At 41.1% G+C, this 20,074-nt stretch overlaps 1 protein-coding gene across 1 annotated transcript in view; it reads left to right on the forward strand.

Moving 5' to 3' along the window:
* ARMC2 (armadillo repeat containing 2) overlaps nt 1-20,074 on the forward strand; it is a 349,446-nt gene that overhangs the window by 245,774 nt on the left and 83,598 nt on the right. Inside the window, exons 14-15 of the mRNA XM_053710618.1 lie at nt 11,461-11,583; nt 19,574-19,687. Of these exons, the coding sequence (XP_053566593.1) occupies nt 11,461-11,583; nt 19,574-19,687 (237 nt within the window). The remainder of the gene's footprint in view (nt 1-11,460; nt 11,584-19,573; nt 19,688-20,074) is intronic.

Genomic DNA, 20,074 nt, shown 5'->3' on the forward strand with positions numbered 1-20,074 from the left:
ACATTTTTCTACTGTTATGGCCCTTTAAGTTTAATTTCTCTTGTAAGGTGTATCCAGTCCACGGATCATCCATTACTTGTGGGATATTCTCATTCCCAACAGGAAGTTGCAAGAGGACACCCACAGCAGAGCTGTAATATAGCTCCTCCCCTAACTGTCATACCCAGTCATTCTCTTGCAACTCTCAACTAGAAAGAGTGGTTAAATATAGCTAGTTTATTTTCTTCAATCAAAAGGTCATGCCCTTCCTCAGGACAGGTCCAAATCTAGGGCCAAACAGTCTAATTTTCGTGCTTTTCGAAACTTCAAGGCAGGTGCGGCATCAACGTCCTCTAATGCTAAACAAGAGGGAACTTTTGCTCAATCCAAGACGGTCTGGAGACCAATCCAGACCTGGAAAAATGGTAAGCAGGCAAAAAAGCCTGCTGCTGCCTCTAAGACAGCATGAAGGAACGGCCCCCTACCGGTAACGGATCTAGTAGGGGGCAGACTTTCACTCTTCGCCCAGGCGTGGGCAAGAGATGTTCAGGATCCCTGGGCGTTGGAAATTATATCCCAGGGATATCTCCTGGACTTAAAAGCTTCCCCCCAAAAAAGGGAGATTTCACCTTTCACAATTATCTGCAAACCAGATAAAGAGAGAGGCATTCTTACACTGTGTACGAGACCTCCTAGTTATGGGAGTGATCCATCCAGTTCCAAAGGAGGAACAGGGACAGGGTTTTTACTCAAATCTGTTTGTGGTTCCCAAAAAAGAGGGAACCTTCAGACCAATTTTGGATCTAAAGATCTTAAACAAATTCCTCAAAGTTCCATCATTCAAGATGGAAACTATTTGTACCATACTACTAATGATCCAGGAGGGTCAATATATGACTACAGTGGATCTAATGGATGCTTACCTTCACATTCCGATACACAAAGATCATCATCGGTTTCTCAGGTTTGCCTTTCTAGACAGGCATTACCAGTTTGTAGCTCTTCCCTTTGGATTAGCTACAGCCCCAAGAATCTTTACAAAGGTTCTAGGGTCGCTTCTGGTGGTCCTAAGGCCGCGGGGCATAGCAGTAGCCCCTTATTTAGACGACATCCTGATACAGGCGTCAAACTTCCAAATTGCCATGTCTCATACGGACGTAGTACTGGCATTTCTGAGGTCGCATGGGTGGAAAGTGAACGATGAAAAGAGTTCTCTATCCCCACTCACAAGAGTTTCCTTTCTAGGGACTCTGATAGATTCTGTAGAAATGAAAATTTACCTGACGGAGTCCAGGTTATCAAAGCTTCTAAATTCCTGCCGGGTTCTTCATTCCATTCCGCGCCCTTCGGTGGCTCAGTGTATGGAAGTAATCGGCTTAATGGTAGCGGCAATGGACATAGTGCCGTTTGCACGCTTACATCTCTGACCGCTGCAACTATGCATGCTCAGTCAGTGGAACGGAGATTACACAGATTTGTCCCCTCAACTGAATCTGGACCAAGAGACCAGGGATTCTCTTCTCTGGTGGCTATCTCGGGTCCATCTGTCCAAAGGTATGACTTTCCGCAGGCCAGATTGGACAATTGTAACAACAGATGCCAGCCTTCTAGGTTGGGGTGCAATCTGGAATTTCCTGAAGGCTCAGGGATCGTGGACTCAGGAGGAGTCTCTCCTTCCAATAAATATTCTGGAACTAAGAGCGATATTGAATGCTCTTCAGGCTTGGCCTCAGTTAGCAACTCTGTGGTACATCAGATTTCAGTCGGACAACATCACGACTGTAGCTTACATCAACCATCAAGGGGGAACAAGAAGTTCCCTAGCGATGTTAGAAGGTTCAAAAATAATTCGCTGGGCAGAGATTCACTCTTGCCACCTATCAGCTATCCATATCCCAGGTGTAGAGAACTGGGAGGCGGATTTTCTAAGTCGTCAGACTTTTTATCCGGGAGAGTGGGAACTCCATCCGGAGGTTTTTGCACAACTGATTCATCGTTGGGGCAAACCAGAACTGGATCTCATGGCATCTCGCCAGAACGCCAAGCTTCCATGTTACGGATCCAGGTCCAGGGATCCCAAGGCGACACTGATAGATGCTCTAGCAGCGCCCTGGTCTTTCAACCTGGATTATGTGTTTCCACCGTTTCCTCTGCTCCCTCGACTGATTGCCAAGATCAAGCAGGAGAGAGCATCAGTGATTCTGATAGCACCTGCGTGGCCACGCAGGACCTGGTATGCAGATCTAGTGGACATGTCATCCTTTCCACCATGGTCTCTGCCTCTGAGACAGGACCTTCTACTTCAGGGTCCTTTCAACCATCCAAATCTAATTTCTCTGAGGCTGACTGCCTGGAGATTGAACGCTTGATTTTATCAAAGCGTGGCTTCTCCGAGTCAGTTATTGATACCTTAATACAGGCACGAAAGCCTGTCACCAGGAAAATTTAACATAAGATATGGCGTAAATATCTTTATTGGTGTGAATCCAAGGGTTACTCATGGAGTAAGGTCAGGATTCCCAGGATATTATCTTTTCTCCAAGAAGGTTTGGAAAAGGGATTGTCAGCTAGTTCCTTAAAGGGACAGATTTCTGCTCTGTCTATTCTTTTGCACAAGCGTCTGGCAGATGTTCCAGACGTTCAGGCATTTTGTCAGGCTTTAGTTAGAATCAAGCCTGTGTTTAAACCTGTTGCTCCACCATGGAGCTTAAATTTGGTTCTTAAGGTTCTTCAAGGAGTTCCGTTTGAACCTCTTCATTCCATAGATATCAAACTTTTATCTTGGAAAGTTCTTTTTTTTTTGGTAGCTATTTCCTTGGCTCGTAGAGTCTCTGAGCTAACTGCCTTATAATGTGATTCTCCTTATCTGATTTTTCATACGGATAAGGTAGTCCTGCGTACCAAACCTGGGTTCTTACCTAAGGTGGTATCTAAAAAGAATATCAATCAAGAGATTGTTGTTCCATCCTTGTGTCCTAATCCTTCTTCGAAGAAGGAACGTCTATTACACAATCTGGACGTGGTCCGTGCTTTAAAGTTTTACTTACAAGCTACTAAAGATTTTCGTCAAACATCTGCTTTGTTTGTTGTCTACTCTGGACGGAGGAGAGGTCAAAAGGCTTCGGCAACCTCTCTTTCTTTTTGGCTAAGAAGCATAATCTTCTTAGCCTATGAGACTGCTGGACAGCAGCCTCCTGAAAGGATTACAGCTCATTCCACTAGAGCTGTGGCTTCCACTTGGGCCTTTAAAAATGAGGCTTCTGTTGAACAGATTTGCAAGGCGGAGACTTGGTCTTCGCTTCATACGTTTTCAAAATTTTACAAATTTGATACTTTTGCTTCTTCGGAGGCTATATTTGGGAGAAAGGTTTTACAGGCAGTGGTTCCTTCCATTTAAGTACCTGCCTTGTCCCTCCCTTCATCCGTGTACTTTAGCTTTGGTATTGGTATCCCACAAGTAATGGATGATCCGTGGACTGGATACACCTTACAAGAGAAAACACAATTTATGCTTACCTGATAAATTTATTTCTCTTGTGGTGTATCCAGTCCACGGCCCGCCCTGTCATTTTAAGGCAGGTAATTTTTAAATTTAAACTACAGTAACCACTGCACCCTATGGTTCCTCCTTTCTCGGCTTGTTTTCGGTCGAATGACTGGCTATGACAGTTAGGGGAGGAGCTATATTACAGCTCTGCTGTGGGTGTCCTCTTGCAACTTCCTGTTGGGAATGAGAATATCCCACAAGTAATGGATGATCCGTGGACTGGATACACCACAAGAGAAATAAATTTATCAGGTAAGCATAAATTGTGTTTTTTACTTTACTTTTCCTTTAAGACTGTTTTATGCCTTTTATACTTAATTGGAAAAATAAATGGTTAATTGTTTTTGGTCTATTTGCAGCCAAAAATGTGATTCGGAATCACCTGCTTCAGCAACAAAAAAAAACTTTGCAGTGTAGGTCAAACCCATATAATATCTTGTTATTTTATACTGTAGACTCGTGCATGTGAAATAATCAGTGCTGCTTCATACTCATGTAATTTATTGAAAGGAACATTAAACCCAATTTTTCTCTTTTATGATACAGTAAGAGCATGTCATTTTAAATAACTTTCCAATTTATTTCTATCATCTAATTTATTTTGTTCTATTTGTATCCTTTGTTAAAAAAAAGAATACCTAGGTTGGCTTAGAAGCTGCTGATTGCTGGCTGCACATATATGCCTCTTGCCATTGACTGTTAGCTAACTCCCAGAAATGCATTACTGCTCCTTCAGCAAAGGTTACCAAGAGAATGAAGCAAATTAGATAACAGAAGTAAATTGGAAAGTTGTTTAAAAGTATAGGATCTATCTGATTGAGGAAAGAAAAAAATTTGGGTTCCATGTCCCTTTAAAGTTAGAGGGGCCTAATTAGGCCGCTAGCAGGGGTGTCAATCAACCGGATCGTAACCGATCGGGCTGATTGCTGTCCGCCGCATCAGAGGTGGCGGACGAGTTAAAGAGTCTTAAAACCGCTGCCTCTTTATTCCTGTTTCCGGCGAGCCTGAAGGCTCGCGCGGAAACAGTCAATTCGGGGCATGATAAATCGGCTCCATAGAAGCCTTTTAGCAAGTCTGTTGATGTACAGAGTATGTAACATATAGTAAATTATCTAGACAGAGCCTCACAGTTAAGCAGTAACTCAATGATATTTGAAGACATTCACATTGGTTGTAGGATATATTGTAGATTGATTTGGCTTAGACACAGACTCTGTACCTCTACCTGTATGAAACAGGCGGTCTGTCTCAATGTCTCAATATCTAAGTGCAGTTACTTTTCCTCTCTTCCCCAATTTAAACTTGGAAAAGGGGAACTATCTTTGTTTGCAGCAGCAGTTTAAAATGACAAGATTATCTAATGCAAAGATGCAACCACACTTTAAACTTTCATTAGGTTTATGAGGTTTAACTGAACTATTCCCACCCATACACATTTAGGACAATACTTACATGTTAATGTAAAAAGAAGAAGTTAGAACAAACTGTTAAAGGTTAGATCATCACTTCTCGCTTTGCCACCAAAATCATTGTATTTATTAGATTTGTATGCAGTTTTGTTTTTAAAGGGACTTTCTAAAGCACAAACTTGTATTTGCATTACAGATCCCATGCTAGGATCAATAATGCAAATATTAGAATTAGAGCATGTTTGCATCAGTGTCTCTAAAATTAAACAAGAATCTATCATATCAAACTAGACAGTGAGGGCCAGATTACAAGTAGAGCGCAAAATATCGATTCTGCGAAAGCAATATTTGTGCTCAACTTAGTAATACCAGCGCACACAAATGTGCACTAGTATTACAAATGAGGTACAATGCGAACGCGACCTCAAGAGCGCATTTCCATAGGCTCCAATGGGAGCCTCGTTTTCATGCCGTGAGACATGGTATGAGAACTAGCGCAGCAAAGGGAGTAAGTCACACAGCGATGGGCAGCAAATATAAATATATGTGAATATCTATACTTTAACCGCCCGCACTAAGTATAAAAGAAAAAAAACCTAACCATCGGCGTTGAGGCTCCTCTTCATGCGATCATCCGTTGCACACTGAAGATTGAATCAGCCAATAGAGAGCTACTGAAATCTTATTGGCTGATTTGAACAGTAGCTCTAATCCTATTGGCTGATTTAACAATTTCAGCCAATAAGAATGCAAGGTACTCCAAATTGAGTGCGATACCTTACATTCAATTTTCAGTGTACATCAGAGATCAGATGAAGAGGAGCCTCCACGCCGCTGAGGACCGCCGCTGTCACACTTATTTCCTCTTTCCTGACCGTGCGGTTTACCGGAGAAGAAGCGGTTTCTCTGTTTGCCCTGGGTCATAGGAGGCGGTGAGTGCCCCAGCCATGGGGGGTATAAAAGTGCATTTTTTTCTTATTAATCTATAGGCTGCTTTGTAAGCGCCAGCTATGGAGGATTCTGATGCGTTAGCTTAGAGGGTACTCCCTCTTTACCCAAGTCTAATACCTGTCTATATTGTGAGGAGGCCGTGGTATACCCGGCCGCTCAACTATGTCCCACATGCCTTGATAAAGTAATCATGTCAAAGAAGGTTAATATGTTTGATACCACTGAGCCGTCCACCTCTGAGGAGTCTCCGTCCCGTGAGGTGCACACCCTATAGTCATCTCCTAATACACATGCAGCTTCCCGTAGCACTCTTAATTCTCCTTCTGAAGGTGGCCTTTTACTGCCAGACTTTACTGAGCAGTTACAAAGGCAGTGTCTGCGTCCTTTAGTGCTTTACCTCGCCCTGCTAAGCACAAGCAAAAGGTCAAATATTACTATCCTTCCCAGTGGTCATCTACTAGCTTATTGGATTTATCTAATATAAGATTATCCGATTATGAAGGTGCCTCTGATACTGCTGCCTCTAAGCCTCCAGCTGTGGAGGAACCAGACTTTAGATTTAGGATTGAGTATTTACGCTTTCTGTTGAAGGAAGTTTTGGCTGCCTTAGAGGTTCCAGAGCCCAAATTGCCTGAGGAACCTTTGATTCCTAAATTAGATAAGGCCATACGAGGACAGGGTTGTACCACAAACTTTCCCGGTTCCCGTAAAGATGGTGAACATTATTAAGAATGAATGGGAAAGAATTGGTTCTTCATTTTCCCCTTCTTCCTTTAAGAAATTGTTCCCGGTCCTGGACTCTCAATTGGAGTTGTGGGGTTCCATCACCAAGGTGGATGGCGCTATCTCCATGCTTGCTAAATGCACTACTATCCCGCTTGAAGATAGTTTGTCGTTTAAAGAGCCCATGGATAAGAAGATAGAAACTCTGTTAAGAAAGATGTTTCAACATACGGAATATTAGTTTCAACCGGCAGCGGCTGTTGCTGGAGCGGCTACCTACTGGTGCGACTCCTTATCTGAGTTGATTGAGGTGGAGGGTCCCCTCGACGTGATCCAGGAAAGAATTAAAGCCTTAAGGTTTTTCTGTTCAAGCCTGTAGGGCACTCTGGCTGAAGTCCTGGTCTGCGGACATGACTCCGAAGTCAAGATTTCTTTCCCTCCCATTTAAGGGAAAGATTCTATTTGGTCCAGGCCTGTACTCAATTATCTCCACGGTTACTAGAGGCAAGGGTGCTTTTTTACCGCAGGATAAGAAGAACAAGCCTAAGGGATAAGGTCCTAATTTTCGTTTGGATAAATCCCAATGTCAGCAGCCCTCTGCAAAGCCCGAGCAATCCAAGGGGACTTGGAAGCCGGCTCAGTCCTGGAATAAATCCAAGCAGAGCAAGAAGCCCGCCGAGACAAAGTCAACATGAAGGGGCGGCCCCCAATCCGGCTCAAGGTCTTGTAGGGGGCAGACTGTCGCTCTTTTCAGATGCTTGGTTTGAAGATGTGCAAGAACCGTGGGTCCTGGAGGTCAATGCTCAGGGATACAAGATAGGTTTCAAGTCTCATCCACCCAGGGGCAGAGTCCTCCTATAAAACCTGTCTTCAAGGCCAGAAAATAGAGAAGCCTTTCTGGGGTGCGTGAGGGATCTCTCCTCCCTAGGAGTCATTGTCCCGGTACCTTTTGCAGAAAGAAGTCTGGGGTACTGTTCAAACCTTTTTGTGGTCCCAAAGAAGGTGGGAACTTTCCGCCCGATTCTGGACCTAAAGTGCTTAAACAAATTCCTATCTGTCCCCTTGTTCAAGATGGATACGATAAGGTCCATCCTTCCCTTAGTTCAGGAAGGACAGTTCATGACCACTATAGATCTGAAGGATGCTTACCTTCACGTTCCAATACACAAGGAACACTTCAGGTTCCTAAGGTTTGCGTTCCTGGACCAGCACTTCCATTTTATTGCACTTCCGTTTGGTCTAGCTACTGCTCCAAGAGTTTTTACGAAGGTTCTAGGGGCTCTGCTTGCAGTGGCCAGATCCAGAGGTATAGCAGTAGCTCCATACTTGGACGATATTCTGGTTCAAGCACCATCCTGTTGTCTGGCAGAAGACCATTCGAAATCTCTTCTGTTTCTTCTTCGATCTCATGGGTGGAAGATAAACTTTAAAAAGAGTTTTCCTATTCCCAGTACCAGGGTGGAATTCCTGGGTACTATAATAGACTCCATATCCATGAGGATATTCCTTACAGACCAGAGACGTTACAAGCTAACTTCAGCTTGTCTTGCCTTCCAGACCTCCTTAAGGCCCTCTGTGGCTCGGTGTATGGAGGTGATTGGTCTCATGGTGTCCAGCATGGGCATCATTCCTTTTGTCAGATTCTATCTCAGACTACTTCAGCTGTGCATGCTAAGACAGTGGAACGGAGATAATTCGGATCTGTCTCAACAAATTTCTCTGGACAATCGGTCGAGAGAATCGCTCTCCTGGTGGCTCTGTCCAGATCACCTGTCCCAAGGGACATCCTTCTTGAGACCATCCTGGTAGATTGTGACTAGGGATGCAAGTCTATCAGGATGGGGAGCTGTTTGGGGTGCCAGGAAGGCACAGGGCCTGTGGACTCAAGACGAATCCCTCCTCCCAATCAACATTTTGAAACTTTGAGCGATCTTCAATACTCTTAATGCTTTTCCTCTTCTGGGTTTGTCCCAGTTTATCAGATTTCAATCAGACAACATAACCTCAGTGGCTTACATCAACCATCAGGGGGGAACGAGGAGCTCCCTAGCAATGGGGAAAGTATCTCGCATTCTGGAGTTGGCGGAGGCCCACAACTGCTCGCTGTCAGGGATCTACATTCCGGTGCGGACAACTGGGAAGCGGATTTCCTCAGCAGACAATCCTTTCATCCGGGGGAATGGTCTCTCCATCCCGAGTTGTTTGCGGAGATTTGCAACAAATGGGGGACGCCAGAAATAGATCTCATGGTGTTCCGCCTCAATTCCAAGCTACCCAGATATGGGTTGCGGTCCAGGGATCCTCAGGTGGAGCTAATAAATGCATTAGCAGTGACTTGGAGGTTCAATCTAATTTACATTTTTCGCCGTTACCACTTCTTCCTCATGTAGTGGCCCATATCAAGCAGGAGCAGGCATCAGTGATACTAATTGCTTCATCATGGCCGCGAAGGATGGGGTTTGCGGACCTGGTGGGGATGTCCTCATCTCCTCCTTGGAAGTTACCTTGTCGCAGGGATCTGCTGGAACAGGGTCCTTTTGTTCATCAAAATTTAGATTCTCTGAGGCTGACTGCGTGGAGATTGAATGCTTAGTCTTAGCCAAGAGAGGTTTCTCTGAGAGGGTTATTGACACTCTCATTCAAGCTCGTAAGCCTGTTACTCGTCGCATCTATCGTAAGATGTGGAGAGCTTACTTATTCTGGTGTGGAGAGCGTGGTTTAGCCTGGCATAAGGTTAAGGCTACCAGGATTCTTCCCTTTCTCCAGGAGAGTCTAGAGAAGGGCCTTTCTGCCAGTTCCCTGAGGGGACAGATTTCAGCCCTTTCTGTTTTGCTGCACAAGAGACTCGCAGAGCTCCCTGATGTACAATCTTTCATTAAGGCACTGATTAAGATCAGACCTGTGTTTAGATCTAACGCTCCTCCTTGGAGTTTGAATCTTGTTCTTAAGTTTTTACAATGGGCTCTGTGTGAGCCTATGCATTTGGTTGACATTAAATTGTTGTCCTGGAAGGTTCTTTTTCTATTGGCTATGGCGTCGGCACACAGAGTTTCTGAAGTGGCTACCTTTCAATGTGAGCCTCCTTATCTGGTGTTCCACACTGATAAGGTTGTCCTACGTACCCGGGTTTTCTACCTAAGGTGTGGTTGCTTCCTTATGTCCTAATCCTCCTTCTTCAAAGGAACATTTACTTTATAATCTGGATGTGGTTCGAGCTTTGTAGTTTTATCTTCAAGCTACTAAGGATTTTAGGCAAACTTCTTCCTTGTTTGTTATCTACTCTGGGAAGCATTAGGGTCTGAAGGCCTCTTCGACTTCCTTATCTTTTTGGTTGAGGAGTGTTAGCTTAAGAGTCAGCGGGACTTAGACCTCCTCAAAGGATTACGGCTCATTCCATTAGAGCAGTGGCTTCCTCTTGGGCCTTTAAGAATGAGGCCTCTATGGATCAGATTTGTAAGGCGGCTACCTGGTCCTCCTTACATACTATTATATTTCAAAATTCTACAAATTTGACATTGTTGCTTTGCCTGGAGCAGCTTTTGGGAGAAAGGTTCTACAGGCTGTGGTGCCCTCAGATTAGGGTCCGCATTTCCTTTACCCCTCCCGTTATCATTCAGTGTCCTCTAGAGCTTGGGTATAGTTTTTCCAACAGTAAGGAATTATGCCATGGACTCTCCTCATATTAAGAAGGAAAACATAAATTATGCTTACCTGATAATTTTATTTCCTTCTGTATGTGGAGAGTCGACGGCCCCCGCCCGTACTCCGATGGGCGAACCAAAATTAGTTTTTCTCTTCCGACACCATTTGTACCCTGATATTTCTCCTAGTGTTCCTTGTTCCCTTGACAGAATGACTGGGATATGAGGGAAGTAGGGGGAGTATTTAAGCCTTTAGCTGGGATGTCTTTGCCTCCTCCTGGTGGCCAGGTTCAGTATTTCCCAACAGTAAGGAATGATGACTCTCCTCATACAGAGGGAAATTAAATTATCAGGTAAGCATAATTTATGTTTTTTGGATGTACTCGTTTTAAATGAACAATAACAACAAATTCCACAAATGATTTAATCCATATACTGTATATTCTTAGAACCAAAAACATATACACTAGATCTGTAGATAGGGAGAAGTGGGTTTAATAAAGATCACTATGTATTGTGGCCCTTATTCCTTAGGTTGGACAGTCCTGGCTTATACTGTGTCTTGGCTACCATCAGTTATCTGATCTGATCTGAAACTATATCATATCTTTTATTTACTTTAAACTAAAGTCAACTTCATTAGGTGAGATATTTCCGGCACATTCTGTTCTCTCTTGTGTTAAAAAAAATGCAAGATGGCAACATCTCAGGGGAACTTTATTTTCTGTTAGGTATTGGATGATGACATTTGTATTGTGTTTAAGATTTTTTTATTTGTGTATGATATTACAGAGTACAGTAAATTTAAAGAGACCGTAAACACATTGTATATTGACATAATTTTCTGCAGTCTTACAATAAGTTTGCATACTATGTGAGAGATTTTCTTAGAATATATTTACACCTTGTTTGCAGCAATGTTTTTTTTAAACAATCCAACTCTACTCACCACTTGTCTTGTTTAAGAGAACCTATACAGATTTGTCACTGACTGGTGTAGACACAGCTAGTCTTTTTTTATTAATATTCATAATTAATTATTTTATATTACAACCTTAAAGTATTTACTGCCATTTTAAGGTAGCAGCTGCCTGACTTTCATGTTCAAGTCAGTTTTCAAATCATTAGTGCTAAGAATATACGCCTTATTTTTTTTCTTGTTTTAACAGAAGCAGATTGCAACTGATTATATTTTCTTTCTTTTATTCAGATTACAAATCAGTTGAGAAATGCGAAGAGTTGTTGATAAATACTGTTGCAGCTATTAATAACCTATCCTACTATCAAGATTGCCCTTCCATTATTATAGACAGGAGGCTGCAGATTTCACAGCGTATGTTTGTTTCCTTGTCCATTTTATTTTATATTCATTGTTTGTATTAGATTGTCCTATTTTTAATACAATTTGTCATCTATTTCAGTATGGTTAGGCTAACACCTTGAATGCACTTTTTTCTAGCAATTTAAACTCCTCTCTTATACTGCACTATTATTATAGAAAAAAGCATAGTCTAACTATCGTGTGTATTTTCTAACAAAAGCAAAATAACACCTGTAAAAATTTTAAGGAACAAAAACCCCCCAATAAGAACATGTCGTAAACAAATTAAAGGTAAGATGATGTGAAAATGTGCAATATGTGAATTATTAAAAAATAAAAGTTTTCCAGCAGAAAGGCATTCTGGGAAAATAATGAGCACCGTGCATGCACTTTTGTTCCACTTACATACACTGTGAGTATTAACTTTCCACTTCTGTCACCAGCGTTTATAATGCATATTCTAAAGTCAAAAGTACTTATACAGTACAAACGTTATGCCCCAAGTATACTTATTGCATTAGCTTTAGGGTATAGAATAAATGATTAATGATAATCAGAAGGATATGAAAAGTGATTTATTTTGCATAAGGTTATTTTTCTTAATGAGAACCATCCTTCATGGTCTAATATTACAATGCTTGTATGACATTTTTATATTGACTGCTACAGTCATTTAAAAAATATTCCATATTGTGAAACAAATTCCCAGCACCCTACCATGTTAATATGGCCACATGTGTGTGCATTCAGCCTACACTTATAATTTGCAAAATTGCTATTTATATTCAGCAATGGTAACCAAGTAAGGGCAAGATCACAAGTGGAGCTGTATTTAACGCTCCTGCTCGCATGCTAACTCCGCTAGAAGTAAGCGTTTTGCTCACGTCAGGTAGCGCTCGTATTAAAAGTTGAAAGTAAAATGTTTTTACTTGCACACTAACATAATGCTTGCAAAAAGCTGAACTTCGAATATTTTGCACATATTAATGTATTTGCAGATAGAAGTCAATGGAGCAAAAAAGTGGGGGGGGAAACCTAACATCCTACTCTTGTGCAAACCCACATATTCTCAAGTGCACTAACCCGACATGAAAATATTAATATTCCAATGTTCTTCACATGGCAGAATATGTTCTATTTATTAAAAAATACATATTTCTACATATATCTGATGGTATTTTGCACAAATTTATATTTATACCTATATATATATATATACAATATTGTGTGGCTGTTTTAGGGTCCCAGGTTTTTGGAAGGGACCTTGTCGTGGTACCTGGGCTTGTCCCATTTGGCCAAATGCAGTAACTAACCCTTCCATTTTTGCTTTTAATCTTAGGTGAGTGCTTGTAAGTGAGTGCTGGACTTTCTCTCTGTGTTGTAATTATTTGTTTTGTAATTTTCCCTATGGTTCTTGCACCCAGACCTGTCTGGGGTTAAATTGCCTGTGACTCTGGGGACAGCACAGCTTCCTGTGAGTGCCAGTGAGCACCCAGGGCTGAGCATGTTGCAGGGTCATGGATGTGTACCCAGTCCGGTATGAGAGTGCAGTCCCCTTCTGTGTTTTGAGTATATGGATGTATGTGTGTATATATGTATGTGTGTATATATATATATATATATATGTGTGTGTGTATATATATATATATATATATATATATATATATATATGTGTATGTGTATATATATATATATATATATATATATATATATAAATTAGAAGAAAGGCACTCTCCGTATTATAATGAGTAAAAAGCCTTACTTATGTGAACGTTTTCGGCATTGCCCCCGTCCTCAGACTTACATTTAAGTGAAAAAACAGACAATTTATGTGTAATACCTGACCCCTGGTGCTTCTCAGAGCGTGTGGCATCCCCTATGCACAACTGCACATGCGCAAGAGTCCATACGGTGGCCCTGGAAGATCAAAAAGCCACCATGTCAAACTTAAAAATAAAATTAAAACCGGTACAATTATCTTTCCAAGCTTAAATGCTGTCAACATTAATATCTTCATAGTAATCTCACAGTAGACCAATATATTCATATCACTTTATGACTTTAAAGTAGGTGGTTCTGTCTCTCAAAGGAATATTATGTACTGCAGTGTAATATCTCATAGGGGTGTGTCACATGTCAGTTGCTGCAGAGAATGACCCAATAGTCAATGCAGAATGCACATATCACCTGTGACCCATATGCATCAAAACACTTAGTAGTTGCTAGGATACAGCAAGCAGATCCTAAAAAAAACGTATACTATAAGCAGTAAAAAGCCATTTTATCATATAGTGTAAATAGCCATAATCATAGGACTGTGTAACCAATTATATGCCAGGACACCAAATAGTGTCTACCAGCACAAGCGAGTCAAAGGAGCAAACTAAACGCTATTATATGCATTACTAATACATCACGATATAAACATGTGACACTTTCTAATTTATTAAGGAAACCATTGTGACATCTAAACTTAAGTTGTCACACACAAGGCAGATTAAACCCTACGAACCAGTTAGAGCTAATTTGGAGCATATAATCATAAGGAGGAAGCCATATGTAAAAAATCTTAATACTACCAAAGCCTAATACAAATGTCTGGTATCGTGATAATATCCAGAGAGCAACTAGATATTTCTACATAGTAACAAGAGGTACCGAAATCAAGTTAATTAAATATATAGCTCATACGCTGTATCTGCATATATATATTTTAATCATCATGACATCAAGGCTGGTAAATCCATAAACCTTAACAGACCCCCATAGAAGGTATATATATTTATATATACACAAATGGGACCGGATTGTTCTAATCTATATACAGTTAGCACATAAACAAATACATCAAGGGTCACAGGAAGCACTGCATGTCCAAGTGGGCATTAAGGCCCTTTGGTGCCAAGGTATCAAGTTCATAGATCCACTGGCTCTCCCTCTGCAGCAACAACCTACCCCTATCACCACCTCTCGGGAGAGGGGGGATGTGGTCAATAATAATAAACCTTAAGTCAGTGGCATTGTGTTTTCCCTGGACAAAAGGTCTAGCCACAGGTTGGTCTGATTTGCCACTATTGATGGCCGCTCTTGAGCAAATTGTGGATGTCAGGCTATGCCATCTGCCCGATGAACTGATTGATCCATTTGATAAAGGTGCTAGTTGGCACCGAAACGTCATGGGACCGTTTTATTTTTTTTTTTTTGTTTTTTTTGTTTAAATCTTTTTTTATTGAGGGAATGTACAATTTCCAGGACAAAAAAAAAACAGTTTGCCTCAGCAGGCACATGACACATAGCATCTGACAAGATAAGTATCAAGAACATAAACAAATACATAAGAACGAATGTAGGGAAAAATCTCTTATCAGAACATTCACAGAGTATTCCCAAGTTGAGATATAAAACAGATGCACAACAGTTGAAGAGCAAACTCAGAATCACCCTCTTTTCCCTCAAAGATAGCTGGGGCCACTTTTGGACCTCTATAAATTAAATGTACTACTCAGAGGGCTTTTGGATAGTATAGGCCAAATCGGGGCCTACACTGACATACTCCTTCCTATGACAACTAGGACCACGGGAAGGTCCAAGAACTTAGGGGCAAAATTGAAGGAGATGATAAAATTAAATGAAACAACATTGAATATTACCGATATCTATCACTGTGTCAGAGAAATAAGACTGTAGGGACTGCACTACATATAAGTTTAAGTACTAATATATAAGAAAGATTAGTAACTCACAGACATACAAGTGGTATAAGAACATTAAGATTAAGGAAAAAAAAAACTAAAGGTTGAAGTCTCAAGAAGGTTTGCAATCTAGCAAAAAATATGAGGTAAACTGGGCTACAGAACTCTGCAGTCACTTGGGGGTGATTAAATAATTATAGCACCATAGCGGGTAGGTAGTGGAAAATTGCTAAATAAGTCTAGTCGGAGGCTAATAATCTTAACAAGCCTGGCTATATCATGCCAGCAAAGAAATAGGTGGTCCCCCCACGGTTAGCCATATATACTAAATTTGCCATTCAAAGTTACCTATACCTCTGTTAACTTTCAGTAAAGCACCTCTATAACAGCTGCATCAGTGCACCCCAAGACCTCACCTTACAAATTACCTGAGAAACATATATGTTGGACGCTCCAGAATTTCTGAACCTTAGACAACCCACCAATAGTTCTAACCTATATGTTGGAAATATAAGTGAGCTAACAGTTATACGAAACCTGTAGTAATAAGCAGTCAATAAACATTAAACACAGAATGACATTCATAATAAAGCTTAACATCCGAAGAGCCAATTTTTACACTTATATAGGTACAAACTCTGGCAATGACTCTACGAACAGGGCAGAGACTGCACAACTCTGCCAAAAGGGAGCATAGAGGATAAGCTAGTTATCCCTTTACTACACAATTGGTAGGGGGGGGGGGGGAGGAAGGGAGATGGAAGGGGTAGAGGAAGGGGAAGGGGTTAAGAAAAAAAGAAAGAAAAAAAAAAAGAAAAAAAGGGGGGGGTAAAGAAGGGGGGAGAAGGGGGAAGAGAGGGGAGTAAAGAAGGGGGGAAGGGGGAGAGGGGGGAAGGGAGAGAGAGAAGGGGGGGAGAGGAGGGGAGGAGGAGGGGAGGAGGAGGGGGGAGGAAGAGGGGGGAGGAGGGAAAAAAAAGGGGGGGAGAGGGGGAAGAGATGGGGGGAAGGGGGGAAAGGGGAGAGAGATAGAGGGGAGAGAGGGATGGGGGGAAGGAAGAGAGGGATGGGGGAAGGAGGAGAGGGAAGGAGGAGAGGGAAGGGGGGGAAGAGGGGTGGGGGGGAGAGGGGACGGGGAGAGGGAAGGGGGGGAGAGGGGGAGAGAGGGGGGGCAGATCTAAGACTGGTAATGGAGTCCCATTCTTTGTACAGGCCATGTTACCCAAGTATTATTTTGATGGAACCACTCTCTTCCCCAGCATCACACACTCTCAGGAGGGGGCTAACAGGATTAACTAGTTTAGTTAACTAGTCTGTTATGCATTGGAACCAAGCAGCAGAAACCTCAGTAAAAGAACATATTTGCAGCACAGAATGTCACTGAGGTGTGTATTATATGGACATCTATCTTATCTTTAAATTACACAAAAGATCTCCCTAGTATAGTCTCAGGCAATGTTGCCATCATAAAGTAGGAGAGAGGAGCATTAAGAGTCACTGCATATGTTAAGCAAGGGTATATTTTTATCGCTAGGGCATCTGTGCGAAGTCTCAGAGATGACATGTAAGCTCAGCCCACGCCAGTTTTCCTGCAAGTACAGTTCTGCTGATACATAGCCCCACAATGACTCCAAAGATCGTGGGGAACTTGCACGTAAGTTAGTGTAAAGGGACAAATGTTCAACGGAGCATCGGGATAGTGGGGGACAAGGGGCCTCCTGTCAGAACCATACGACGTCGGAGTAGCAAGTTTCTGGCCACACATACTCACGGGCCCATCGCTCAGCTCTCTGAGAGCCTCACCGTCAATGCCTCCCGCGATTTCCGCACCTTGCTGACAGGCAGGAACTCCCCTCTGCTCCTGAGTATCGATCGGGTCTCCTCGGTCAGAGGTATATAATAGGTGATCGCTGCAGGCGGGAGCTAGGGGAGCGTCTAGGTGGGCGGCCGTTTCCAATAAGAAATGACAGGCAGAAGTTCCCGGGGCAACAGCTTCACTCTTTGCTATTAGGGTCTCTTCTTCAGTAAGGCTAACGGCATCCCGCCTCACACCTAGAGGTTGGCTGAGTTGAATAAGCCTGTCTAGTCGGCTCATTAGCTTGTTATCGTAGTAGTCAAAGAGGGCCCATACAGTCATGTGGTGTTCCTCCATGATCATCGCAGCTTCCAGTTAGGCCTCAGTTAGCAATTCTGACCGCATACAGCAAAGCACATCAAGCACCTACTCCAAACTGATCAGCAGGCTCTATGACAGGGGATAAAGTATAGTTTCTGTCATTTAGGAGGCATTAAGCCTAAATTAGTCCCCCACATTCAATGATAAAGTCGGGAGCTATCATATCATGCGTCTTGTCCCTTTGGCGGTTAGCTCCGCCCCCCGACCGTTTTATTTTTGATACTCTACAATAAAAGCTAAGTTTTACTCACAAATCCAGTCAGTGCTATCTTATTATATGACTATATATATATATATATATATATATATATATATAATTATGTATAGGTATCGATATATACAGATATCTATAGGAATATCTATTTAAAAATACATAGAACATATTCCACTATGTGAATAACATTGGAATGTGAAATATTTACAGTAAATATACAGTATAACTTTATTAAATATGAATATTGCATTAATATGATGTTATATGTTTCCATCTACTTGACTGCAAAGGGCTCCAATGCACTTATATATTTGTCTATATATGTGTTCATATGTATTTGTGTTTATATGTGTGTATATATATATATATATATATACATATATATGTCTGCAAATACAAATATATATACATATTTAGACATGTATATGTATGTATCTCTATGTTATAGCCCTTTGAGATCTTAGATCTTTGAACCCTTATAACTTTTTATAATTTTTATTAGATGGTGTTATTATGAGTTTAACTGTACGTTGTAACATATTTTTGATGTGTTTTGTGACACTTTTCTGTTTTGCAAGACAGTTAACCAGAGCTCTGAGGATGCTGACGAGCGTTAACTTCAATTGTGCTCAAGCAAACGTGTTTACTTTCAATACGAGAGCTGCACCCAACGCTCGCACACAGACATGATAACCCCTTTATCGCTTATGCGAAACTGTTAGCGCACCACTCGTAATCTGGCACTAAGTGTCTCAGTGTCCCAAACCACTCATTCCATAAAGCTGAAGTTGCATCATAAAGACAATATAATGCAATGAAATACTTTGACTCCCACGGCACCAGTAATCTCCCAATAGCAAGGAATGAGTAAGTAAAGCAATGTTAAGTTAAATTAAAACGTACTATTTATTAAGTCCATTAAAATGTAAATAGCAATAGCAACCTCCCAATAGTCCAGTACATTACTGGTCCATTAGTGGTAATGTACCGGACAATTTACATGTTGCTACTGCTGTTTACTTTTTGAAGAGATAGAAAGGCCAAAAATGAAATGTGCATGGGTGCCTTTAAATTTGAAATATAAGCCTTTTTGCAATATACTTCCTTTATCAAAAATACTTTTAATAAATGTTATTACTGTTTTTCTGCAGCATACGCACATATCCTGTGAGGGCCGTGCACCAGTATTCAAACACCACAGCTTCTCGGAGGGTCAGCAGTAGATTCCATTACATAAATTACATCGTCAGACGCAATGCACACCACAGCCAACTCTCTGAGCAAGCAAAGTGTTTGTATGGTGATGCATGGGACCTCACGGGATATGTGCATATGCTGCAGAAAAACAGTAATAACTTGTACTAGAAGACTTTTTGCTAATGGAAGTATATTGGAAAACTGCTTCTATTTTAAATAGAAATGCACCCATGTACATTTCATTTTTGACCTTTCTATCTCTTGAATATACTTAATAAATAGTAAGTTTGAACTTGTTTAACTTCACATTGCTTTACTTATGATATACTGCCATAATCATTCCCTACTATTAGATGATTATATCAAGTGCCATTGGAGTCTCAAAGTACATCTCTGCATTATACCTATTGGTTACCATGAATAACGGCTTATAAGCAGGGGTTTTATAAGACGTCCTAGGCATGTCAGGTTATTAATAAATCATAAAATAACTTGCTTGAGTAGATTTATTGTCTTAATGACTGATCAGCTATAATCCATATAAAAATGTGTGCCTCTGAAAACTAATTTACTTAGTTTAATAGCAATAAAGCAACCATATGATAGGAAATATACTCATTACTTAAGTTAAAATGGAATGTATTGTGCCTGTCACAAAGATAATAGTTTTTGTGTGGTCTTCTGATGCTTGCTACTATTAAAAAAAAATGTTTGTGTGCTCAACAGTGCTTTTAAAACTGCTGCTGTGCAATAACATGGACGCTATTCTTGAAACCACACGAGTCTTTGGCAATCTCTCCCACTATCAAGATGTCTGTGATTTCATTGTGGCAAGGAAAAGTAAGTCTATATTTCTGTACAACACTGTTTAATAGAAAAATGACAGGTAAACCAGTGCTCTAATTAATGAAATGTGTAAACCTTTTTAAATCATTGTGTTCCACCTAAATAATAAATCAATTGATAGTTTATACTACGTTTTCATAATCCATTTTGTTGAAAGTGTTGGGAAATAGCATGTTGCCCTCTTATAATTACTATAGGGTATTTGCTTAAGATTGCTACTCTTTATAAAATACTAACAGTAGTCAGATATTCTCTTAGTTTTACAAGCTCTATCACACATTTATTACCAAGCAGATAATTATCAAAACCATAGATTGTGATCAACACCAGTATCTGCAACATGGACACATAGGGGAAGATTTAATAAACATCAGATGCTGC

This window comes from Bombina bombina, chromosome 4, assembly GCF_027579735.1.
Source record: "Bombina bombina isolate aBomBom1 chromosome 4, aBomBom1.pri, whole genome shotgun sequence".
Lineage (NCBI taxonomy): Eukaryota > Metazoa > Chordata > Amphibia > Anura > Bombinatoridae > Bombina > Bombina bombina.